This window comes from Dromiciops gliroides, chromosome 6, assembly GCF_019393635.1.
Source record: "Dromiciops gliroides isolate mDroGli1 chromosome 6, mDroGli1.pri, whole genome shotgun sequence".
Classification (NCBI taxonomy): domain Eukaryota; kingdom Metazoa; phylum Chordata; class Mammalia; order Microbiotheria; family Microbiotheriidae; genus Dromiciops; species Dromiciops gliroides.
The window spans coordinates 181,555,816-181,583,815 of record NC_057866.1 but is presented as its reverse complement, the minus strand read 5'-3'; the positions used below and the strand labels follow the sequence as shown (position 1 = coordinate 181,583,815).

Below are 28,000 nucleotides of genomic sequence, written 5' to 3'. Positions count from 1 at the left end.
CACTTCCAAAACTAGTTGACCCAAGTTTTTCTGTTTACATATACAGATTCCATGTGTTTATTAATTAATTTTGAAGTTTGATTTAAATTGTCATCACCAGCCACTTCATCCACCAAAATAAATTTTAAAAACTACCATTTTTATTTTCTTAGTATGAATGTCCTTGTTATTTAGCTGGCTAGATATTTTCTGTGCTTAAATTAATCTATAGGAAGTACTTTCAAACATACAACCTCTTCCAGATTGGTAGGGTACTATTTAGTAAATTACATGCTGTCACTTTCAAATTCTCACGGAAATTAAGCAAAGCAGTAGTCACATGAAAATGTCCTCCAGAACAAAACTTGGCGCCCACATTTTACAAGCCAGATGCAAATTTGCCCATGAGGATATCACTGACTACAACCTCCTATTGAATGGATATTTTCAGTATCTAGAACTATAGATAGGTTGTAATGATAAGAAGGGATTGGTTTACACATTGGTTTGAGTGACAGTATTTTTTAAGTCAACAAATAAACACTTTAAATCTTGAGTCCAGTTTCAACCAACACTTCAAAAAAAATGGACTGGTGAATTCTTTGGTACAAGGAAATCCTGGTGAGGAAAATTTCTCTGTAGATCTGCACCTGTTCTGTAATTTAGTCTTAGAGACTTACCTGGGGCACTTAGAAATTATAAATGATTTTCCCAGAGTCACATATCTAATATGTTAGAGCTAATGTGTTAGGACAGCTCTCCATTCTAACATATCTCCCTCTAAAAGCTAGTATAGATGATAGAGAGACAGACAGACAGATGGATGGATGGATGGAGAGAGAATACATGATAAATTTTATACATATGTTACATGTGTATATATGTATGTGTATATACATGCACGTACATATATACATGTGCTCAGGCATGTGACATATAATTTACATGTGTGTGGACACATGCATCTCTGTGTATATGTATTTATGTATGTAAATAAATATGTGAATATATGCACGTGTGTATATATATGTAGATATTAGATTATTTGACAGACTTTATTTTAGACTTGGGCAGTTTCCCCCTCATTAAACAGTTTGATGGTCCTCTTCCTCACCCATCTTCATTCCCACAGCTTGCTATATTGGTGCCAGACTTGGTGTGGACATCTGATTTACTTCAGCCTTACTGTAGCTTCCTAGCCTCCCCAGCAGCAAAGATTACAGGCATACACTACTATGCATGTGGAAAAATGAAGGAAGGAAGAATGGCTGAGTCATGTTAATGTTATGTAACAGAGATTTCAGATGTATCATGAACTTATTTCCTTTCAAGGGAAACTTAGCTGGGAATCATGGAATTTGTAGTTAAGAAGGATACATTTCCCTTCCCAGTCTGAGAAGAGACTAGGATTTGATGGATTGATTTTGAATATACCCTATTACAGGTAGATCTTATTCTAGAATCTAGTTAGAATGAAATGGCTTAGAATTCTGAATTTTAGCTTTTATTCTCACTAGTACAATATAACATCTTTTAGACAGTGACTTTGGTGTTTGTTTTTCCTCTCTCAGCACATATAAATATATACATAACAGGTCCACAATATAAGGCTACTGAATTTCTTGGACTGAATTTCTAAGCCATTACATGGGTAAAAACCAAATACTGAAACAATTCACAACACATTCCCTTCCTCCCATTCCCATATGATCCTTGGGAGATGTTCTATTAACTTTTGCTCTCTTCCTCCCCAGGATATGTCACTGTGAGGGAGATGATGAGAGCCCCCTTATCACACCATGTCGCTGCACAGGAACCCTACGGTTTGTTCACCAGGCCTGCCTGCACCAGTGGATCAAGAGTTCAGATACCCGTTGCTGTGAGCTCTGCAAATATGACTTCATTATGGAGACCAAGCTGAAACCACTTCGGAAGGTATAGCACTATCAGCATAATTATCTTTGCGTCAAAAAACATAGGCTAATAGTTGGACAAGCAAATAATATATTTTGAAGACCCATTTCCCTCCTCAAAGGTTCAGTGCCAAGGTGCTTACTTCTCCTGGCACTGAGGGCTGTTTGGCTGATGTATTCATAAATTCAAAGTTGAAAATAGAACCCTACATTTATTATTTTGTCAGTAGTTTTGCCTTTTCCCAGATTTCACATTCTTTGCATCTCTAGGTTTGGTAAATACTTCTCCAGGGCCAAGAATGAGCAAGAAGACAAAATTTATGGGTAATATCTATGCAATCGAGCTGTTAAAACCACTAGATTCCCTAACATTAATTTACCTCATAAATCCAACCACTCATCAAGTTGTGTACTCGTATTTCTCATATATGTCCCTTTCTCCCTAATCAGATAGCTACCTCCCTCATTTGGGCCTTTAACACATCTTCACTGGATTATTGTAGTTGCTTTCTCATTGGTCTTCCTGCCTTAAGTTTCTCCTCCACTCAAATCCATCTTCCATACAGATGCCAATGGTATATTTCTAAAGTGTAAGGCTAACCATGTGACCCTTCTATTCAAAAGATGCATTAGGTCCCCTGTTATCTCCAGCATCAAAGACAAATTCCTTTGTTAGGCATTTAATAGTTTATCCCCTTCCTATACTTCTAGTCTTCTTACAAGTTATTCCCTTTATGCTCACTACAATTCATCCATACTAGCCTATTACTTTCTGTTTCTCACCCAACACTCCATTTCTTGTCTTCATGCTTTTGCATGAAATCCCCTATGTCTAGAAAACTTTCCTTCTCTTTTTCCTTCAAGACGCAGCTCATGTGTCACTATTCCCACTTTGTCCAGCTGCTAATGCCTTCCCATCTAAAATTACCTTCCATCAGTCTCAGAGTATATTTAGTTAGTCGTGTCCACATAATCTTGCCCACTAAAATGTAAGATTCTTAAAGGAAGGGATTATTTAAATATTTATTTTGATCCCCAATACTTAGTACAATGCTGGCAACAGGAAGTACTTAATAAATGCCTATTGATTGATTAATTGATTGATTCATGTGAAAGTTGGTAAAGCTAGAGTCTCACAAAGAGTAAGTGGTCCATGATACGACTAATCTCATTTCTTAGAAAATAAGCATTAGGTACTGGAGGAGACATATTTCTCCAAGATATGTGATGTGGGGGATATTTCAGGTAGTTTATTTGGCTTTTCATGAATTATAAAAGTAAAGGAATTGACTGTAGTATGAATCAAACTTAAAATGTGGACAAGGTATCTTATTTTTCTCTGTATGATTTCCCACCCAAATACATAACCTCATCTTGGTCATATCTTACTAATGCTTTTTAGGATCAGATTATACTCAGGGTATGAGTCAAAAAATAAGATAAGCATCTAATTCAGAACTTATCAAGGGCAGTTTCTAGAAGTTTCCACGAAATAGATTGCAGGACATACAATGCATTCCCTGTGGTCAGGACTCTGGATTTTTTTACATATAAACTTCCACCCCACCCCACTTATGAGCTCTACCCAACTCCCTGCCTCACCACAAGTTTGCAGATATGAATGCCAATTCAAGTGAGAGAGAGCATGAGGCCTGAACTACTGAAATAATAAAACTGCCCAAAGAATCTTTTTCATTTAAATGAAATGCGAGACGTATGGCGAAGAAGAGTATTGCCTTGAAAATGAAAAAGACCACTCCCAAGATGAGCAGAAATGAAAAACTAAATAGACTATGGCCAGTACCTGCCTAGGCTGCTGTCCCTCCTAATCCTTCATTAGTTCTGCAAATGATGGAGGAGGCTGACTCTATTATTAATAACATTTTAGGGATTTTATAAGACCTTTCATCCAAAGATCTGAAAGTGGCTTATAAAAATAAAATATGATTCACAGAAACTCCTCAGCAGCAGGTTTTGTCTTCTCAACAGATGTGGCAGCCAAGGTACTAAGAGGTTAAGTTCTTTTATTCCAGGTCCCAAAGCAATCAGTGCCAGAAATAGAAATGGACCCTACCCTCTGCTGTAGCCACACAACAGACGCTGTTGAGAGTAGAGGAATGGCATACTATTTAGCCCCGTGAAGATTTAAACTTTATACTCTTAATATTCAAGGACTGGCAAGCTATTCCCAAACATCTGCAGAGTAACCTCTCATTCCTCATTTTCCAAAGACTCTTTCATTTCACCTCTATGAAAGAGAATTCCAGTCTGAATGCAGCTGTCCAGGTGAACACAATAGCTCATTCCTCGCCTCCCCCAAATACTTTCTTTTTAAAACCATAAAGAAACCATGAGACTGGAATGTACCTTGAGAGATCATTTAGTTTAGCCACCACCTGCCTACCCTCATGAGTCTAGCCCGAGAAAGATTCCACTGATTTCTTTTTGACCTCCAGAGAGGACTCTTTGTATTCTAACCCATTGTTTTACAGCTGTGATAGGGAATCCTTTTAAGCCGTCTAATCAGAACAAACCTAGAAGCACTGGTCATCTCTAGTTGCTTTGTAAAGTGTCATAATGACTAGGAAGCAGCATGACTCCCAGTGGGGACCCATCCATGCTGACTGAGCAAATACCAAGGTAGCTATTTAATGGCTTGGCTCTTGTTCTATCCCAAGTGGTGCTGAACAAACAGCGGATCACAGCATGGTACAGGGGAAAAGTAAATGGTTCTGAAGTCAGAGGGCCTGGCTTCAAATTCTGCCTCTGAGACTCATTATGGTGTGACTTGGGCAAGTCTCCTAATTTCCCTGTTCCTCAGCTTCCTGCTTTGTAATTGAGGTTAGCTCAGATGATCTCTGAAATCTAATCCAGCCCTAGCTCTGATCCTATGATCCATCCTGCAAAGTTTTTTTAAGAGGGTATATTTAAAGAGTTGTGAGAGAGAGGCATGTGCAATGGGCTCTAACGTAGAAAAGAAGGGTTTTATTTCTAGGAGAATTGTTAACCAGTTCATGTAGAAACATTAACAAGCTATTCCAAACCCCTCAGTTTCCCCATTGGGAAAAATATTGCATCAACTATATAGCTTTCCAGAGTGTAATTGAAAAGAAGTAACGTCTGAAATATAATTCCAGATCTTGATTCAACAGAACCTTGCATATGGGAAATATTATTTAGGAAGTATAACTAATTCATTTACTTCGATAACACAAAAACTTATTACATTTTTCTTCCTGTAGCTTTTAAGGAGTTCTCAAGGTCAGTGCCTAATAGATCCCTTCACTTAGAGAGACCTGGAAGTCTGCAATTAATTTTAATCTCCTTGACAGCTACCTTATTTTTATAAGAAACTAAAGGCCAACCCTATGAAATCATTAATTTAGCTAATGATTCTAAAGACCTCCCTCCAGCCAATAAGGGCATGAGGTGACACTGAAGTAATACACTTTCCTACAGAGAAGAGGGAAAATTTCTCCAGAGACTGAAGAAATTTGGTGCTTAATAGGAAGACCAAAAACATGAATTAAGCCTTGTTTCACTAATTAATACAATAAATGCCCCCCCACAAATCCACTGCTAGTAAATACATCAAGGCTGTTTCCAAAGGAGACCCTTTAAAGGCAACAGTAATGCCCTAGGGATTCTTTATTAAAAAGAAATTTACACAATCCTTAAGCATCTAGTGCAACTATTTCAAGAAAATCCCTATTCAGAGCAATTCCACCACTTCTCTGAGTGTTGGGAGCAAAGAGAGTCAAATGGGCACAAATTTAGAAAGCTTGGTGACTGCACAATGCAATTGGGAAAACATACACCAAGCACTTGTGGTAACATGAAGTCATCTCCTGTCCTGCAATTGAAAGACTGTTTTAGGTTTGAGGCCTACAGTTTCTTTCCCTACGTGAGCTAGAGCCAAATTATGGGTTAGATCCAAACTGGTGAGAAGAACAAGTATTGTTGATAGCTGTATTCAGTTTAGGTTTTTTGTTTTTGCCAAAAGGAAACAAAGAAATCAGCATGTTCTATAAGGGATTTCTTGTTGGGCAACCTAGATTTCTCAAAAGAAACACAATCACCCTAATATTGATGGAGCTGTGAACTAGTCCATTTATTCTGGAATGAATTCAAGAATTATGCCCAGAAATTTGTAAACTGTGCATACCCTTTGATCCTATGCCCCCAAAGAAAAATGAAATTATATTTTCCAAAGAAAGATGGAAAATATAGCAGTTCTTTTTGTGGTGGCAAAATACTGGTAAAGAAGAGGGTTCCCACCATATTGGTGACTGAGCAAATTATGTTATAGAAATGTAATGGAATTTTATTGTCCCATAAGAAATGGTGAAAACTGTGGTTTCAGAAACCTAGGAAAACTTGTATGAACTGACACAGACTGAGGTGAACAAAGCCAGGAAAATACATTATATAACAACACGAACATTGTAACAACAAACAACTGGGAAAGATTTAAGAACTTTGTTCAATGCAGCGACTGACCATGATTCCAAAAGACTAACAATGAACCATGCTACCTACCTCATGAGAGAGTGATGGTGGATTCAAAACTTCCAGAATAAGACATACCTTTTTGGCCATGTCCAATGTGAAAATTTGTTTTTGCTTGATTACACCCAATTGTTACAAGAGATTTCTTCTTCTTTTTTTTTTTTCCCAGTGGAGGGGAGAATTGGGAGGGGATAGGAAAAAATATTTCAGTTGAAAATTAAGTGGTTTTTTGTTTTGTTTTGTTTTGTTTTGTTTTTTAAAACAGAATCTCTCACATGTAGTGAATAGTATCTGGCTCTATCAATGATCACATTGTCTGATAAGCCAGAAGTTATTTAGCAAATGGCCCTAAAAATAAATGTGACCAAATGTAAAAAGAAGGGATATGAACAGCTAAGATTCCTAGGCAGTCTACTGCATGTTCTCTGTAGCACAGCTTTGCTTACATATACCAAAGACATACTTTCTCACCTTCTCCTCACATGTTGGAGATCCTTGGGAAAGGAGGGCTTTAGTGAGTTATATTTCCAGAAAACTGGACTTTCCCTTTCTTTAAAAGACATAATATGTATTTCTTTAATTTTTAACAAATATTTCTAAAATGCATCATGTACTTCTCTGACTTTATAAACAGAAATATATATATATAATTTCAACACTTTTCAGTGACTTAGAATTATCATTATGAACTGAAAACTTTTGAATATACTATAATTTAGTGATATGCTTAGGTGATTTTAAGGCGTTGGTTCTTGGATCCAGATTCCAGATAGTTTTTAAGTTCTTGTGTCTGCTTTTTTATTGTAATTGTAAAAAATTATTTATTTATTTAGAATTTTCCTCCTTATATGTAAAAAACACATTTTTTCACATTGGTTTTTATTGTGTCTGCTTTTAATATATATACACATATTATATATATATATATTTTTTTTCTCTGAATTTCAGACTGAATATCGCTTTCTCAGGTTACCAATGTATTTTTGTTTTTCAGTCACTTTTCAGTTGTGTTCAATTCTTTGTTAGAGCATTTGGTTTGGGGTTTTCTTGCCAAAGATACTGGAATGGTTGGATGTTTTCTTCTCCAACTTTTTTTTTGTTGTTGTTGTTGTTTTTCTTTTTTTTTGCGGGGCAATGGGGGTTAAGTGACTTGCCCAGGGTCACACAGCTAGTAAGTGTCAAGTGTCTGAGGCCGGACTTGAACTCAGGTACTCCTGAATCCAGGGCTGGTGCTTTATCCACTGTGCCACCTAGCCGCCCCCAACTTATTTTAGAGATAGGAAACTGAAGCAAACAGGGTTAAGTGACTTGCCCAGGACTACACAGCTAGTAAGTGTCTGAGGTCACATTTGAATCCATGAAGATGAGTTTTCCTCACTTCTGGCCTGGATCTCTATCCACTGAGTCACCTAGCCACCTCACCAATATATTACCTTCCTCTAACAAACTCTTTTCTTCCTCATTCACTGCTCCTATACCTTTTCCCTTTCATTAGGGTACCCCTCAACCTCCACAGGCTAAGAAGCCAGATAATCAAGTTTTTAGGACTTAACACATAAAAAAGAAGTAAACAAGTAGTTCAGTGGTTATTGTGAAGATGCCAGCAGCAATGGAGGTAGCAGGGGGTAGGCACTGTCTAAGCAGGTGAGTCAGCTTAGCCCAGGGGGTGCCTCAGGAGGGAGGGGACACACTATATAAATTCAGGATGATGGGAGTAGTCCCAAATGACCACTTTTAATAGTGGAAAATCAGCACACTGCTGGAATGGTAACTGGCCCACATCTTTTTGTAGTAACCAAACAAAGTGTGTGTTCAAGTCAGTGGGATTAGGGTGAGTTTTAAGAGACCCTAGGCCCCTCAGCTTCAGTGGACCTCTCTCATTCCTCTTGAGAGGGTGCCCAGAAGTTAGGTATCCCTTAGAACCCTTGGCTATGGTCTTCAAAGCTCTATTTGTCTGTCTGAGGTCACAGATATAAGCACCACTTTACCCTGCTTAGGCCTGGAACTCCAGCTCCTCCCCAGAGGCCCTTTGAAAATTCACCATGTGTAGAACCCCTGGGCTCATCAAAATGCAGTTTGGCTTCTGCTATCAAGTGCACACCCTCTTCTCCCAACTTTGCTTTGGGAACATTAATCAAACACCCCTTGCAGGCTCCCACCTTCCTATAGTATGTTGCCTTCCCCTGTTAGAATTTAAGTTCCCTGAAGGTCAGAACTATTTTCCTTTTTCTGTTTTGCATGGTTAGTGCTCATCCCAGTGTCTGGAACATAATAAGTACTTAATTAATACTTTTTCACTCATTCCTTCATTCATTCATCTGTGATCCAGATAACTTAGATGAGGTCTCTCCTATAGGATATTTCTGTACAAGGAAGGACAGTTCTAAGGGGGAAGAGGGGAGGGTTGGCCTGTGTCTTTTCCTAAGGAGAGAGAAAATGAGATTCTGGTTGGAAGACAGAAAAACCTCTTTGGGCCATCTCCCCTGGAAAATACACATATGTTCCTGAGTTATGGAGTGGAGCCATCTCCTTAAAACAGGTATTATACCTCTCTCTTACATGTATTTTCATTCTTGTTCCTTCTAACAGGCGGTGTCTCTCTGTCTTTTTTTCCCTCCCTTTCTCTCCCCTTCCCAAAGTTTAGACCACTAAGGTTCGCATTGTCAAGATCTAACTTTACCTTTGATCCCACACTTCTTACTCCAGCCAAATTAATCTCATTGCCTTCTCCTTAACATGGTTCACCTGCTCCCACCTACAGGCCTTGGGCTGACCACTCCCTGAGACTGGCTCCTGCCCCAGCAAGAAATACATAAGAAGCTTCCTGTCTAAGGTAGAAGCCTACTCAATTGCAAAGTCTCTTTGTCCCGGGTATCTCAGGTCTGTTGTCCTTGACTGTTTACTTACCTTGTTTCTACCTTGCTTTGGCCTGCAGCACCCTGACTTGTGACTGCTTGCCTGGCTTTTGAATTCCTCTTAACCCAGCAGCTTCTGGGCATTCACCAAGTCTGGCCTGCTCCTGATGCCTAGCCCCTACCTTTTGCTCTCAGCTTTGATGCACTCTCCACTGTGTCCTCTGACTCTATCCAGAGACACATTGCCATCCTGGCATGATACAACTGCAATGCAGCATGTGGTCCCAAGAGCCTTTTTGCTATTATCTGATTCTGAATACTGGACTAGATGGTTTGAACCCAATATGGCTAATTTTATCCATTCTTATACTATGACTAACCAACAACTAGAATTTCCTCCTAAAGTCAGTCAGCGAGCAACCTACTAATCATAGCAGCATATGTGCAAAGCACTATGCTAGAAGCTAGAGGAAATAAAGATAAATTAATATGTGGATCACAGCAGTAGGATCTAGTTTTCAACAAATCCCACTTTCTCAATTTACTCACAAGGAGACTGAGCTTTAGTGGCTTGCCAAAGCTCATACAAGTACTAAGTAGCAGAACCTTGTCCTCAGGGAACTTAGAGTCTAGCTGACTGACTATGGCATACACAGGTATGCAATAACTATGTAATAAATATAAAATACCCTTTGATAATGATAGCAAAGACTAGACTAGGATAGGAAAAAAGAGAGATTAAAAAACACAATATAAGGACCTAGGGAAAAAATATCATTGGTGGGGGAGGGGGGAAGATCAAGGAACACTTCACTGAAGAGGTCTGGAGTGAGTTGAAATACAAAGGACTGCAGTGAAGGGAGATGGAAAGTAGAGGAAATTCCAGGAATAGGCAATACCATCAATAAAAGCAGAAGTAGGAAAATGCTAGAAATTGATAAGAATTGGAAAATAGTCTGATTTCAGACAATAATTCAGCTTGAAACATAGCACATATCAGGGAGGAAGAGAATGGGAAAAGGGTTGAGATAAAGCTAAGAAGGGAAATACTAGGTTGAGGAGTTTGAAATCTTCTCAATGGACAGTGAGGAACCATTGAAGAGACTTGAGCAAAGAGTGACATTATCTATGCATATGGAAGATTGATGGAGCAGTGGTGGATTGGAAGGGCAAGAGAATTGGAACACAGATAACAGGAGGCTGTTACAATTATTTAAGTGAGTAACCAGGGTCTGTACCAGAGTGAAGGCATTTGGAATGGAAAGTTGGAAATATATTTAAAAAAAATATTACAGAGATCAACTTGTGACCAACCAGATGTGAGAAAGAAGAAGAGAGTCATAAATAATACTCCGGTTTTTATTTATGTGGGTGACTAGATGAATACTGGTGTAACTAATGGAAGTTATCAAAGTCAGTAATGAAGGGGCAGCTAGGTGGCACAGTGGAGAAAACACCGGCTCTGGATTCAGGAGTACCTGAGTTCAAATCCAGCCTCAGACACTTGACACTAGCTGTGTGACCTTGGGCAAGTCACTTAACCCTCATTGCCCCACCAAAAAAAAACAAAAACAAAAATTAAAACAAAGTCAGTAATGAATCAGATGGTAGGGAAAGTGACCCCATCTAGATGCTTAGTCTTCAGAAGTGAGGACTTCAGCCTTGCTTTTGAACTCTGAACTTAAGGCCTTCTAAAATATGTTCAAAAGTAGGAACTATATGTGTCTACTCATTACCAGGTAAAGATACAGGATTTTATAATAAAAATCTCTCGACATTAGAAGACTACTTCATGCTGACTTTAACGTGTGGGTGCTTGATAATATAATTATCACCATAACAACATTGATGAAAGATGCTCAAAAGTGTTCTGCTCCAAAGATGGTAATCACAGAGCACTGGACCTAATTATGAACTGCAAAAGTAGGATTTCTGCCTAATGTACAAAGCAACAGAAACATTAACATTAAAAGAAAATGGTTCCAACTTGATTCTTGATTGGCGAAGTACCTACCATCTTCACTCTTGTGGCTCTTCTGTTTTTCTTTTTCTTTTCTTTCTTTTTTCATTCTTTCTTTGCTTGCTTAAAGACTTTTATGATCTCAGAATCTCATGAAGTACTTTTTTAAGAATTACCAAAAAAATTTTTTTTAGTTAAAAAAAAAAAACAGTTACAAATGTGAGCCTGCTTCTCACAAGGATCTTCCACCAAACAATTATGCGTCAGGATCTGCACAAAGCATTACATGCTTTGTACTTGTGAATACTTGAAATGGATCGCTTTGGTCCTTTAACAATGCTTTATGTTTAAGGCCACATTGAGATTCCAATTAATCTTTTAAAAATTCAGATGTGAAGAAACTATTCAAAACTCAAGCAAGCTTGTTTAATCTACCATTAGCTAGGCTTCTGTGTGGGTGCAGGACAGCAGCAGTGCCCCTTATCTGACAGGAGTGGCCCCACACTGTGTGGCCCAGGATGTGAATGACTGCAAAATGTGGGCATTGTAAAGCCCAGGTCCCATCTCCCAGCTAGAGAAGTACTGGTTTCAATGTATTTTAATACACTTGCAAAGCATGAAGGTAGGACCTATTAATTATTTTGTTTGTTTTGTTTTTGTTTTTGTGTGGGGCAATGAGGATTAAGTGACTTGCTTGGGGTCACACAGCTAGTAAATGTCAAGTGTCTGAGGCTGGATTTAAACTCGGGTCCTCCTGAATCCACCAGGACCGGTGCTTTATACACTATGCCACCTAGCTTCCCCTGGACCTCTTAATTATTTAGAGTTCCTTTCCCACTCCAGTTTAATCCTTCATTTTAAGTTCTTCTTTGAATGCGTGTCCTTCACTGGAGCTATGGACAAGCCATAATCAAATGATGTAAATTTTACCTCTTTCCTCTTCTCATCTCTTTCACTCTCCCTGTGCTGGTGCTCGCAGTGGTCAGGAAGTTGAGGGAAAAAGAGGATGGGTAATAATGATCTTGCATTTGTATGGTATTTTACAATTTGCATTATCTCTTGTGTCCTCCACTGAGACCATTTGAGTTATCTCCATTTTGTAAATAAAGAAAACAAGTCTCAGAAATCAGAAATTGTTTCTCCAAAGTCACACCTCTCTAATAAGTCATTCGAACCTCATTTTTTTTCTAAATCTCCAAAGGGCAAGGGAAGGAGTGGTAGATTTAGAGCAAGAACATTGGTGCTCAAATCCTAGCTTGACCATTTTACTACCTGTGTGACTTTGAGCAAGTCATTTAACCTTGCTGTGCCTCAGTTTAGCCAACTATAAACTGAACTGGCTTCAAAGGTTCCTTCCACCCCTAGCTCTATGACCCTAAGAAGATGTTAGAAGATAGACAAGATTTAGATGGTACTTTAGAGTCTACAAACTACTTTATATACATTTTATCATTTGAGCTTTCTAACATCCATGAGGTCTATACCGTAGGTATTATCATTCCTAGGTTATTAATGAGAAAACTGAGGCTCCAAAATATTAAGTAATTTCCTCATGGTCAGATAAAGGAAAAAGTGTGTCTGAGGTGGGGTTTGAACTAAGGTCTCCCTGGCTGAAGGCAAGGACTCCATCCACATGTTTTCCAGGATGAATGAAAAGCAGATAAAGACCCCTGCACAGAGTTGACTGGCGTAGTTTTGTTGGACCTTTTCCCTTTAGTACATAATTGTCAATACATCTGGTTACACACCCGTTTAACTTTGTTTCTCTCATTGATACAACTGGAATCTCTTAACCATAGTTGCTTGATAAGTCACCTTATCACCTATAACACTGAAAAATATGAAAAGAAACAATTAACTTCCTTCAGGATTACTATTGAGGTCTCTAACAGGATACAGTCCCACCCTTGAGAAAATCCATCTTTATTTTAACAAGGACTAATGTTTAGCAAAACTAAAGCTCCATTATATACTGCATATTATATTATTTGAAACACGACCCATGGTTAAAACATGAATGAATCGATATTACAATTACCCATATGGAAAGTATAAAAGCACAAAATTAAAATGTGACTTAGCACAGAAAACAGCTACAAATGGAGATTTCCCCAAAGCATCGCCTTATGATTACATTTCAAATTACTTTTCATATTTAAATTTTTATCCAGTTAAGGATTTTCTTTCTCAGATGGGATATTTTTTTAATTCATTATCTCAATTGCTCAAGCTCTACTATTAGATGTAAGAATTTATTTTTGACCTAAGTTTTTATTTAATTTCAGGAATTAAAAAGACATGAGGTAGCAATCAAGCTGACTTTTTGAAAAGCAGATTGCCTCAGACCCAATTAGTTTTCTTTTGTAAAAAAGTTATAGGTTATGCAGACCTGGGCAATCTAGAAGAGCTCTAGACTTCTGACATGAGGCCCCACAGGATACTTATCATCCACAGGTAATGAAGACATTGCTCAGAGGCTCAAGATGTACAAGGTACCTTAGAGGTCATTTAGTACAACCTCTATAATTACAAAGGGAAAAATCAAAACCCAGGGATTTAAATAACTAGCCCATGATCACATAGATAATCAGAAGCAGAACTGGGCTTTGTACCCAGTTCTTTTTACTCTAAATTTAATATTCTTTTAACTCTCCATGCTATCTCATCATATTAGGGGGATCCACAAAATCTGGGACATTGCTCCCCAATGGGTATTTACTAATGTCTCATTATCACTTAGAGGATAAATTGAATGGTATCCTGAGTCACCTGCGTTTGATATGATTTAAGAACTTTATCAATGGTTCCCTCTCCTAAAGTCCTACTCTGGTGCCACATTATGGCAAGGAGGTGACCCTGCATTCTTGACATCTAGGTACAAGGAAAGAGTGTAATCTCTGGGAAATTCTACCAAGTTGGGAAAGCTTTGCTTTTGCACTTTTTGTTTATGTATATCACTGTCCTAGGACCAGTTAACTTTGAAGAAGCTCATTTGCATAATGTTGGCCACTTGATAATGAGTTTGGTGGGGTTTTTTTTTTTAGTCACAGAAATTAATAAACTTCAAAGTCCTATATAAGTGCTACCTGTTATTATAGTCTTGTTAAGTTAGAAGAGGTATGATCTATGCTGGTAAAAGGACCAAATGAAACCCATAGTTCTTTTGTTGAAAGAAGGAAGGGAGGGAGGGAAGGAAGGTTGATTATAACCTTCTTTTGGGGTCATGCATCCATAATCCAAAGCATTACCTCTTGGGAAGAATCCTCTTTATGGGCACTTTGGAGACTTTTAGCTCAGCCCAGTATGGACTTCCATGTACCCTACTGGATCTCAGCTTTTCATCAACAAAGACTTTTCCTTAGTCCCTAATGTTAGATTAGCCCAGAAGTTGAAGTCCAGAACCCTTGATCTGAAACCTCATTCTCACACTTACTATTTCTGTAGCCATAGTAAACAATTCATTTTATCTCTCTGAGCTTCAGTTTCCTCAACTGTAAAACTAGAATAATAACTTTCTCTTCCTAACTCAGAAAGTTGTAGGGAGATGTGAAATCTTACAACACTGTACACATCACTAAAATATTTAGGACCTGAGAATATTTCTGTCCCTCAAGTTAGAAAAATCTCAAGATTGTTACTGCCCCTCTGTATACAAAGGTTGGGTGTCTCCATTTCACTAGTCTAGAATGTTTTTTATTTTTATTTTTATTTTTTTTTATTTTTTGGTGCTGGGGGTGGTTGAAACCTAGGATTTCATCCAGGTAGGGAATTCCTAGACATGAAATTCCCTTCACAAAAATAGATCTGAAATTGTTCTATAACCATTTCAAAGTTTTGCCTGGGTAACTGAGCGGGGCAAACAAATTGCTCATGGCCACACAGACATTATGTATAGTCAAATGTAGGACTTGAACCCACTTTATCCTGATTTTGAGGCTGCTCCTCCAAAAACATATTGATTCTCCTAAAAGTGCTACACTGGCATTAATCAAAGAATGTTCAGACTTTGACAACACTGTCCTATGCTATGAAAATTCTGCCAACAGTATCTGAAAGCTAATGTAAAGGCAAATTAAAGATTTAGAATGGGAAAATCTTCTAGGAAGAGAACAAATTACAGAAACCTAAGTAATAGTAGAAAATTGTTTGAAGTCTGGCCCTCAGTTTCCTCGTCTATAAAGATAAAGGTCTCAGACCAGTCTATTCTAGCTCCGATGTTGTGTCATAACAGAATAACATCTTTGGCAAGAAAAACAAGTGAGAACAATATCATCCCTAAGCAATATCTTTTGGAACAGTATATTTTCACTTCAAAGGGGAATTATTATTATTTTTTGGACTTACACCATTCACTTTTTTAATAAAAAATTATTATTATTTTTATTTTCCAGTTACATGTAAAGGTAGTTTTCAACATTTTTATATATGTACAATCATATTAAACATTTCTGTATTAGTCATGTTGTGAAAGAAGAATCAGAATAAAAAGGAAAAACCTCAAAAAAAAAAACCAAACCAAAAAATTAGAAACAGTATACTGTTTCAATCTGCATCCAGATTCCACAGTTCTTTTTTCTGGATGTTGAGAGCATTTTCAATCATGAGTCCTTTGGAATTATCTTGTATTATTGTATTGCTGAGAAGAGTTAAGTCTATCACAGTTCATCCTCACACAGTGTTGTTGATATTGTGTACAATGTTCTCCTGGTTCTGCTCATTTCACTCAGCATCAGTTTATTTAAGTCTTTCCAGGTTTTTCTGAAATCTGCCTGCTTATCATTTCATACAGCACAATAATATTCCATTGCATTCGTATACCACAACTTGTTTAGCCATTCCCCAGTTGATAGTCATCCCCTCAATTTTCAATACTTTGCTACCACAAAAAGAGCAGCTATAAATATTTTTTATACATGTGGGTCCTTTCCCCATTTTTATAATCTCTTTGAGTTATAGACTGAATAGGGGCATTGGTGGGTTAAAGGGTATGCACAGTTTTTATAACCCTTTGGGTATAGTTCCAAACTGCTCTTGAGAATGGTTGGATCAGTTCACAGCTCCACTAACAATGCATTAGTGTTCCAATTTTTCCGCAGCTTCTCCAACATTTATCATTTTCCTTTTTTTTCATATTACCCAAGTTCATAGGTGTAAGATGGTGCTTCAGAGTTGTTTTAATTTGCATTTCTCTAATCAATAGTGATTTAGAGCTTTTTTTCATATAGCAATAGATAGCTTTGATTTCTTCATCTGAAAACTGCCTGCTCATATCATTTGACCATTTCCCAATTGGGGAATGATTTGCCTTCTTATAAATTTGATTTAGCTCCCAATATATTTTAGAAATGAGGTCTTTATCAGAAACACTGGCTGTAAAAATTGTTCCCCAACTTTCTGCTTCCCGTCTAATTTCGGCTGCATTACTTCCATTTATACAAACCCTTTTTAATTTAATATAATCAAAATCATCCATTTTGCATTTCATAGTATTCTCTATCTTTTGTTTGGTCATAAATTGTTATCCTCTCTATAGATGCGAGAGGTAAACTATTCCTTCTTCTTCTAATTTGCCTATGGTATCACCTTTTATGTCTAAATCATGTACCCATTTTGACCTTATTTTGGTATATCATGTAAGATGTTGGTCTATGCCTAGTTTCTGCCATATTATCTTCCAGTTTTCCCAACAGTTTTTGTCAAATAGTGAGTTTTTATCCCAGAAGCTAGGGTCTTTGGGTTTATCAAACAGCAGATTAATATAGTCATTTGCTACTGTGTTTCCTGTGCCTAACCTATTCCATTGATCCACCACTCTTAGCCAGTACCAAATAGTTTTTGATGACTGCTGCTTTATAGTATAGCTTCAGATTTGGTACAGCTAGCCCACCTTCCTATGCATTTTTATTAGTACCCTTGATATTCTTGACCTTTAGTTTTTCCAGATGAATTTTATTATTTTTTTCTAGCTCTAAAAATAATTTTTAGGCCATCTTATTGATATGGCACTGAAAAAGTAAATTAATTTAGGTAGAATTGTCATTTTTTTGTGGGGCAATGAGGGTTAAGTGACTTGCCCAGGGTCACACAGCCAGTGTCAAGTGTCCGAGGTCGGATTTGAACTCAGGTCCTCCTGAATCCGGGGCCAGTGCTTTATCCATTATGCCACTTAGCTGCCCCCTAGAATTGTCATTTTTATTATATTAGCTCAGCCTATCCATGATCAATTGATATTTTTCCAGTGATTCAGATCTGGTTTTCTTTGTGTGAAAAAGTGTTTTGTAATTGTGTTCCTAGAGTTCCTGGGTTTTCTTGGCAGGTAGACTCCCAAATATTTTATATTGTCTACAATTACATTAAATGGAATTTCTCTTTCTCTCTCTTGCCACCAAGCTTTGTTGGTCATGTATAGAAAATGCGGATGATTTATGTGGATTTATTTTATATTTTGCAACTTTGCTAAAGTTGTTAATTGTTTCAAGTAGTTTTTTGGTTGATTCTCTAGGATTCTCTAAGTATACCATCATACTGTCTACAAAGAGTGATAGTTTTGTTTCCTTGATGCCTATTCTAATTCCTTTGATTCTCCTTTCTGCTCTTATTGATAAAGCTAACATTTCTAGTACAATATTAAAAAAATAGAGGTGATAATGGATATTTCTGTTTCACCCTTGATCTTATTGGGAATGCCACTAACTTATCCCCATTACATATACTATTTGCTGATGGTTTTAGGTAGATACTGCTTATTATTTTAAGGTAAGCTCTACCTTTCCTTTGCTCTCTAGTGTTTTTAATAGGAATGAGTGTTGTATTTTGTAAAACACTTTCTCTGAATCTATTGAAATAATCATATGATTTTGGTTAGTTTCCTTATTGATGTGTTTCATTATGTTGATAGTTTCCCTAATGTTGAACAAGCTCTGCATGCCTGGTATAAATCCCACCTGGTCGTAGTGTATTATCCTGGTGATAAATTGCTGTAATCCTTGCTAATATTAAGATGTTTGCATTGATATTCATTAGAGAAATTGTTCTATAATTTTCTTTCTCTGTTTTGGCTCTGCCTGCTTTAGGTTTTTCAACATCATATTTGTGTCAAAAAAGAATTTGGTAGAACTCCCTCTTTGCCTATTTTACCAAATTATTTCCTTAGTTTTGTAATTAATTATTCTTTAAATGTTTGGTAGAATTACTTTGCCCATTTCGCCCTGAAGATTTTTTCTTAGGGAGTTCATTGATGGCTTTTTCAATATCCGTTTTCTAAAAAGGGGCTGTTCAGGTCTTTTATTTCCTTTTCTGTTAATCTGGGCAACTTATATTTTTCTAAATATTCATCCATTTCATTTAGATTGTTAAATTTATTGGCATACAGTTGGACAAAATAGTTCCTAAATATTATTTTAATTTCCACTTCATTGGCAGTGAATTTACCCCTTTCATTTTTCATACTGGTAATTTGGTTTTCTTCTTTCTTTTTTTAAAAATCAAACAAAGGTTTGTCTATTTTACCAATTTTTCATAAAGCAAGCTCTTAGTTTTATTTATTTATTTTTCATAAAGCAAGCTCTATAGTTTTCTTACTTTCAATCTTATTAATCTCTCCTTTGATTTTCAGAATTTCTAACTTAGTATTTAATTGGGGATGTTTAATGTGTTCTTTTTCTAGCTTTTTTAGTTGTGTGCCCAATTTATTGATCTCCTCTTTCCCTATTTTATTCATGTAGGCATTTAGGGATATAAAATTTGCTCTAAGAACTGCTTTGGCTGCATCCCATAAGTTTTTGTATGTTGTTTCATTATCATCATTCTCGTAGATGAAGTTATTGATTGTTTCTATGATTTGTTGTTTGACCCACTCATATTTTAAGATGAGATTATTTAGTTTCCAATTCATTTTTAATCTATCTTTCCATGGCCTATTATTACACATAATTCTTATTACATCATGATCTTAAAAGGAAGCATTTCCTATTTCTGCCTTTCTACATTTGACTGAGAGGTTTCTGTGCCCTAGTACATGGTCATTGTGTATGTGCTATGTACCACTGAGAAAAAGGTATATTCCTTCCTATCTCCATTCAATTTTCTTTAGACATCTATCATATATAACTTTTTAAAAATTCTATTCACCTCTTTAACTTCTTTCTTATTTATTTTGCATTAGATTTATCTAGTTCTGAGAGGGGAAGGTTCAGATCCCCACTAGTATAATTTTGCTATTTCCTTTTGTAACTCATTTGGATGCTACCACTTGGTGCATATATGTTTAGTATTGATATTACTTAATTATCTATGGTACCTTTTAGCAAGAGGTAGTTTCCTTCCTTATCTCTTTTAATTGGATCTATTTTTGCTTTTGCTTTGTCTGAGATAAGGATTGATAACCCTGCTTTTTGACTTCAGCTGAAGCATAATATATTCTGCTCCAATCTTTTACCTTTATTCTGTGTGTATCTCTCTGCTTCAAATATTTTTCTTGTAAATAAAATATTGTAGGATTCAGTTTTTTAATCCACCCTGCTATTCACTTCCATTTTATGGGAGAGTTCATCCCATTCACATTCACAGTTATGATTACTGTGTATTTCCCTCCATCCTATTTTCCCCTTTATTTGTACTTTTTTTTCTTCTTTCACCCTATTCCTCCTCACCTGCATTTTGCTTCTGACCCCTGCCTCCCTCAATCAGCCCTCCCTTTTATAAGCCCCCCTCCCTTTTCTTTCCCTTTTCCTCCCCTGCTTCTGCCCTCCCTTTTCCTCTTACCATTTTACTTCTCTGAAGTGTAAGGTACATTTCTTTATCCAAATGGTTATATATGTTATTCCTTCTTTAAACCAAATCAGATGAGAGCAAGACTGAAATAATGCTCACCCCTTCTTTCTTTCCCTCTATTGTAATAGGTTTTTTTGTGCCTCTTCATATGCTGCAATTAACCCCATTTCACCTCACCTTTCCTGTCCTCCCCATATTCTCCTTTTTTTCCTACCCCTTGTTTCTTTATATTATCACATCAGTGTCAGTTTAATAACTATACCCTCTATGTATGCTCCTATCTCCCCAAATAGAGATACTGATCTCAAGAGTTTTAAGTATTATCTTCCTGTGTAGGGATGTAAATAGTTTAACCTTATTGAGTAGCATTTTTTGCCTGTTTACCTTCTTATACTTCTCTTGAGTCTTGTATTTGAAGATCAAATTTTCTGTTCAGTTCTGGTCTTTTCTTTAGGAAACCTTTGAAAGTCTCCTATTTCATTGAATGTCAATCTTTTCCCTTGAAAGATAATGCTCAATTTTGCTGGGTAGTTGATTTTTGGTTGCAATCCAAGCTCCTTTGCCTTCTGTAATATCATATTCCAAGCCCTCTGATCCTGTAATGTTGAAGCTGTCAGATCCTGTGTAATCCTGACTATGGTTCCATGATATTTAAATTGCTTCTTTCTGACTGCTTGTAAGATTTTCTCCTTCACCTGATAATTATGGAATTTGGCTATAATATTCCTTGGAGTTTTTCTTTTGAGGTCTTTTTCAGGAGATGATCAGTGGATTCTTTCAATGATTATTTTATCCTCTGATTCTACAATATAAGGGCAGTTCTCCTTGATAATTTCCTGGAATATGGTGTCTAGACTCTTTTTTTGATAATGGCTTTCAGGAAGTCCAATAACTCTTAGATTATATATCCTAGATCTATTTTGCAGGTCAATTGTCTTTCCAATGAGGTATTTCACATTTTCTTCTATGTTTTCATTTTTTTATTCTGTTAGACAGATTCTTGGTATATCACAGAATTATTAGCTTCCATATGTCCAATTCTAATTTTTAGGGCATTATTTTCTTCAGTAAGCTTTTACACCTCCTTTTCCATTTGGCCAATTTTCCCCCATTTGACCAATTGTATTTTTTTAAGGAATTGTTTTCTTCAATCAATTTTTGTGCTTCCTTTTCCAAGCTGTTGATTCTTTTTCAATAATTTTTTGTGTAATTCTCATTTCTCTCTTTCTTTTTCCATTTTGTCTTCTATCTCTCTCATTTAAATTTTTTTTTTTGCGAGGCAGTGGGGGTTTTGTGACATGCCCAGGGTCACACAGCTAGTAAGTGTCAAGTGTCTGAGGCTGGATTTGAATTCAGGTACTCCTGAATCCAGGGCCGGTGCTTTATCCACTGTGCCACCTAGCTGCCCCCTCTCATTTAATTTTTAAAATCCTTTTTGAACTATTCTAGGAAGGCTTTTTGGTCTTGAGACCAATTCATATTACCCTTTGAGGCTTCACAACTAGATGTCTTGACAGTATTGTCCTTATATGAGTTTGTGTTTTGGTCTTCCCTGTCAACATAGAAGCTCACTATGGTAAGGGCCCTTTTCTGTTTCTTACTCATGTTGTAGCCTTTTTTTTTCTTTTTTCTTTTTTTGCCTTATAAAGTTGAGGTCTGCTCTTGGGGCACAGTGGCCACTTTTGCAAGCTTCTTATGCTGAGTGATAGGTGCCTGGTCACTGGCTCTCTGCTTCGAGGCCTCTGTGTCTTGCAGATTCCTCATCATCCTGGGCTTCCTCCCTGAACTGGGATAGCTTGGCCTAGTAGCACCTATCCTGTGGGTGGTTCTCCAGCTGGCAGTTTGCCCTCTCAGCTGGGGCTGGTGGGTCTCACATCTGGCCTGCTATACCACCAACCTGATGAGTCAGGACCAAGGGGCCTCAGCTGCCGATCTGTGCTATGCCCTAGAGGCTCCTGCTGACTTTCCCGCACACCCTCCTTGCTGCACTGAATTGCGCTGTGCTCTTCTTTTGCCCAAGTGAGAAAGACCTTTCCTGAAGTCTCCTAAATTATCTCAATTTGGAAGATTGTGTCTCTCTGTCTTTTTGTAGGTTCTGTAGTTCCTGAATCCATTTAGATGCTTGATTTAATGTTGTTTTTCAGGGAAACTCAGGAAATCTCAGGCAACTTCCTGGCTTTTCTCCACCATCTTGGCTCCCCCTCCCACACTATTCAATTTTTTTTTTTGCTGGGCAATGAGGGTTAAGTGACTTCCCCAGGGTCACACAGCTAGTAAGTGTCAAGTGTCTGAGGCCGGATTTGAACTCAGGTACTCCTGAATCCAGGGCCGGTGCTTTATCCACTGCACCACCTAGCTGCCCCTGACACCATTCAATTTTATGGTTGTTATTCATGGCCCCAATGGAGGATAGGACTAAAACATGGTCATAACTGTAATAACACTTTCACATTTTACATAGTACTTTCAGATGAAGAAAGTAAAGATATTTAAAACTTATCATGGTTCAAGAGCTTTGGAAAGATGAGAGACATTTGAGCTGAAGGTACAGATTCAGGAGTCAATCATTTAGAGGTAATAATTGAGTAGATGATATCAGATGAGTACAGAATGTCAAAAGAGAAGAGGAGTGAGCACAGAACTTTGAGGGAAAAACATAAATTTACAGAGTAGAAGGGAAAGGAAATAATAACGTTCATAAAACTTGGAGAGGTAGGAGGAGAACCAGGTTGTGATGTTATAGAATCAGTCAACTACAAGCCTTTATCAAATGCTTACAGAATACCAGTCACTCTGTTAGAAAAAGACAAAAAATTATAGTTTCTACCCTCAGGGAGAAAACTTTCTAAGTGATGAGACAAGTACATCTCTAAAAATGTATGTAAAACTAAATACAGGGTCATCTGGGGAAGTGAGAAGGTACTAACAGCTGAGTAAATCAGGAAAGGCTTCATATAGGTGTCACTTTGAAGGAAAGTAGGGATTTTTTGAAGCAAAGATGAAGAAGGAATGCCTTCCAGAGATAAGAGACAACTAGTACAAAGTTATGGAAAAAGGAAATGGAGGGGGCAGCTAGGTGGCAGCGCAGTGGATAAAGCACCGGCCCTGGGTTCAGGAGGACCTGAGTTCAGATCCAGCCTCAAACACTTGACACTCACTAGCTGTGTGACCCTGGGCAAGAAACTTAACCTCCACAGCCCCACAAAAAAACAAAAAACAAAAAAAAACCCCACAAATAACATAAACAAATTTTAAAAAAGGAAATGGAATGGCATGTTTGAGGAACAAGACTAGTTTAGCTGGACCGTGGAGTAGATAGATTAGTATATGAGGTTCATATGATCATAGGTTAGAGATAGAAGGATACTGAAGTCATTGAGCTCATTCCCCTTATTTTACAGATGAGAATAAATGAGGCCTAGAGGTTTTGAGTCATTTGCCCAAGTTAATTCAGGTAGTGAATGTCAGAGGAAGGATTTGACCCCAGGTCTTCCTGACCATTAGTCCTGTATAGTAACCATTACAGTTGGAAGAGCACACTAGGATCAAGTTGTGAAGGACTTTAAAGAAAAACAAAAGTTAAAAAGCACACAACAACAACAAAACCATAAACATTCGCATTTTCTCCAAGAGGTATTTGAGCAGCACTAGACTTTATTGTGTCAGACTATGTACTTCCTGGGTTGCTCCTCCCATGCCTCTAATCAAATCATCACTTTCAGTTCCTCTTCAGTAGAAACCTGTACTTCTTTGGTTTCCTTGGTCCCTAACATAGGTTAGCTCTTGCTTCTCTCCCATGCCACCATCCCACCAGGGTTACCTGAGTACTCCTGTCCTTCCTCATCCTTTTTGGAACTCCTTTTTATGGACTGTCTTTCTCTCCCCAACTTTTTCCATTAGAATGAAGATATAAGGGCCTAAACTAGAAGCAAAGCATAAAAGTATCAATTAAGTATATAGAGACAGCATGATACAGCGGAGAGAGAGTTGGCCTTGAAGTCAAGAAGATACGAGGCCAAGACCTATCTTTGACACATATAAGTTGTGGCAATGGGAAAATCACTTAACCTCTCATTGCAGTATCCTCAGTAGCTCTCTAAGAATGTGAGTTATAGATATTTGTGAAAGTGAAGGGAATTTCCACACTAGGAATCCTCCACATTGATTAAATATGGAGAGGGGAGGAGAGGAAGGGGGGAGGGGAGGGAGGGAGAGGGTGATTGACAGTGTCATATATGACAAAGAGGTCAAGGAGAATGTAGAGTTGGTATTTGATGATTTAGGTCCCCTTTGGAAACACAGAACTGGAGTGTTGAGGACAGGAATCAGATTTCACAGATCTAAAGAATTTGTGGGTAACAATGAACTATAGTTAGCAAGTGTAAATTACTCTCCCAAAATGTTGGCAATGAAAAAAGTATAAAGTGAGAAATTTCAAAAATGATTTAATTTGATTTGTTTGTTCATTTTTGAGGATAAAGGAAACCATCATATGGTAGAGAAGAAGAATCCAGTAGTCAGGAAGATAGAAGATTGAAGGGTGGGAGTAGAAACAGGAAGGGGTAGAATCAAAGGCACAAATGGGAAATCATTAGCCTTGTCAAGAAGGCTACTGGTTTTTTGAAACTTGAGTAAAAATTGGCAGTCTTATTCCTCAAACAGGTACTTAAAAATATATTTAAAATATTATCTAACACCTATTTACATGCAAGCAACTGATATGCTAATGATCAATACTTCTTATTCCTTGAAAAAATCCCCCTAAAGAACTTTATAATATAATGTCTTACACCTATGGTATCAAACTTAAATAGAAACAGAGGCCATTAAATTGTACATAAGGATTCCTGCTGATCACATATTTTACTTTGAAAACCTCATATTAACATTACCTGTGTTCTACAGAATTTTTATTTATTTTGTGAAATATTTCCCAATTACATTTTAATCTGGTTCAGGCTGCACTCAGGAGTGTTGCTGGCCAGTGTGGGCTTTGTTTAGACCCTTCTATCTTAGACCAATTCTATGTTTTATACGTGTGTGCATGTAACTATATGTGTGTGTACATAACCTTGAAAATAAATTACAATAGTTAGTATAGAATTATTTCCCAGGATATAGCATATAAAATGTAATCATCAAAATTTTCACAAGTGTGAAGTAGATAATAAAAGTATTATCCATTTGACAAATAAGAAAACTGAGACCCTAGATGGTTCCAGTAATGTGCCTTTGGTCACATAGCTAGTAGTAGTAGGATCTAGACTTCAGTACTTCAAAGTGTAATGCTTTATTCTTTCTACACTATACTGCCCATACCTGTTGTGTATGGGTTGTAGTGGGGGGGGGGGGTTGAGGCAATTAGGGTTAAGTGATTTGTCCAGGACCACATAGCCAGTAAGTATCTGAGGCCACATTTGAACTCAGGCCCTCCTGACTCCAGGGCTGGTGTTCTAACCACTGTACTATCTAACTGCACCCTTTAATTCAGAATATTACCAGCTTTTGGTAAACTACCTTCCTAATTCTTCCAAACCAGCCAAATTTTACTAGAAAAGTAACCACAAGTTAGACACCTAATTTTAAGAGAATTTGCATGTGAACCTAGCCTAAGTGTGGTCAAACTAAGTAGACAGAAGGATGGCTCAATTCAGACATGAAATTTACTGGCATAAAGATAGTTCCCTCTTCTAGAAATAAGTGTAAGTTTCACAGTGATCAGTAGGAATGTGTGGGGTATGGGAATATACTGGCAACAATATTAGCTTTATAAGTCAATGAGCAAGCATTTATGTGCCTACCATGAGCCAGGTGTTGTATAAGGGTGTGGGGGACACAAAGACAAACACCTAACAGTATCTGCCTACAAGGAACTTCCAATCTATCAGGGGAAACAATGTACCTATGTAAGTTAATACAAAATAAAGACAAGGTGAACATAGGGCAATTTAGGGAGGACGCTGCCAGCTGGAGGACAGTAGGGAGAGACTTTTTTTGTATTTGAATTCTCAGTGCCTAAAACAGTACCTGTCACAGAAGGGGTGCTGAATACATGTTTATTGATTAATTAATTGGTAATTGATCAGTCAAGAAAGGTCTTGAGAGGGAGGTAGCACCTGAAAGGAAGGGAAGGGAATAAGCATACAGAGCAACTATGTGCTAGGAATTTTTTACAAATATTATCTCATTTATATATTTTTTTCTTTTTATGGCGGGGGCAATGAGGGTTAAGTGACTTGCCAGGGTCCACAGCTAGTAAGTGTCAAGTGTTTGAGGTCAGATTTGAACTCAGGTCCCTCCTGAATCCAGGGCTGTGCTTTATTCACTGAGCCACATAGCTGCCCCCCCCCCATTTATCTTCCTAATAATCCTAAAAGGCAGGTGCTTTTATAATCTCTATTTTAGAGTTTGAGAAACTGAGACAATGCCAGAGTAATACAGCTGAGACATAGTCAAAGCAAAATGAAGGGAAAAAAATCGAGGCAACATTTGAACTCAAGTCTTCCTGACTCCAGGCTCATTGTTCTATTCCCTATACCACCAGCTGCCTCTTGAGCTTAATGCTATATTTTTATGATTTGTTTTCATTAATAAGTGTTTATTTTCTTTCCCTTCCACATTCTTCCCATTCCACTGAGGGATGGGGGAAAGAAAGAAAACCAACATCTCTCAACAGATATGCATAGACAAGCAAAATGAATAGTTACACTGGGTATCCAAAAATCTATCATATTCCACAAAACAGTCTAGCACCTTTCTGTTGGGAAAGGGATAACATTCTTTGTCAGTGATCCTCTGAAATTACAGTTGATTTTTTACACTTATCTGAGTTCTTATTAAGGGCTAAATTTTAAAGGGAGCGTTGTTATTTTGTCCTTTGTTCTAGAAAAGGACCATGACATCAGGGTGATGTCATGGCTTGAAGTGAATTGAAGTGAGGCAAGGCTGTGCAAAGTCACCAGCCTCACTCTTTCTTCCAGAGGCATCTGGGTCCAGTGGCATAATATACATCAGAACAACTGGAGATGGCCCCAGGATTTTTTGAGTAATTGGGGTTAAGTGACTTGCTCAGGGTCACACAGCTACTAAGTGTCAAGTGTCTGAGGCCAGATTTGAACTTGGGATCTCCTGACTCCATGGCTAGTGCTCTTTCTACTACACTACCTAGGTGCCCCTAAAAGGGAGTTACAGATTCTAAGTAGGAGAAGTAAGGTGATAAGTACAGAAAGTAAAAAAGTAATCATTCAAATGTACTAATTACCTTCTTAGCTTTGGTTTTGGGTTAATACTCAGGACCCGTGATTTCCATCATGGAGAAAGTCTCCATTCTTACCAGCATGGGAAAACTTCCTCTATTACCTTAGAGGGGTTGGTAGGGGCACATGATTTCCCATCTCACAGTGGCATATTTCTAAAGGTAGGGCTTGAACCTGACTCTTCTTGACCCCAATGCCTGCCTCCTCTCTACTCAGTCATGCTATGTACACAAGATTCTCTAGGTTTCATATACTCCTCTTTGATCAAATACAAAGTTGTTTGCCTCTTTACCCCCCTTTACCAAACTTTTCCTCTTCTACCTATCCATTTGGTTATGAAATATATTTTCATTGGTTACTAACAGTATATGATCTATGACACTATATGAGTGACCTCACCTCTTATTGGTCTTGGCAACTCTCTAAGACTGCACATTTCAGAGAAAGTATCAACCTGCATTGATAGAGTTTCTTCATCCCAGAGTTCCCTGCAATCATGAAATTACAGGTATAGCCCCCATGCTGATTGATAATACATGTGTTTCTCTTCTTTCTCTTTAGAGGTGATGCAGGTAAATATATTAAACTACCATCAGAATAGGACTACTGAAGTTGTTTATAGTACTGTTGGGCTTGAATCATATACTGCGTATATTACTCTGTCCCACATGACTGCATGACCCCATATAGTGCCTAAAAGGAGGACAGGTTAACAGGTGCCCTTTAGAAGCCCTGTCTGTATAAATCAATCTTTTT

At 37.6% G+C, this 28,000-nt stretch overlaps 1 protein-coding gene across 2 annotated transcripts in view; it reads left to right on the top strand.

Annotated features, from left to right (window-relative positions):
- The window catches only part of MARCHF1 (membrane associated ring-CH-type finger 1), a 1,073,794-nt gene that overhangs the window by 980,929 nt on the left and 64,865 nt on the right, over positions 1-28,000 (top strand). For both annotated transcript variants that reach the window (XM_043969737.1, XM_043969736.1), the window contains one exon: positions 1,734-1,914. In XM_043969737.1, coding sequence (XP_043825672.1) covers positions 1,734-1,914 — 181 coding nt within the window. The remainder of the gene's footprint in view (positions 1-1,733; positions 1,915-28,000) is intronic.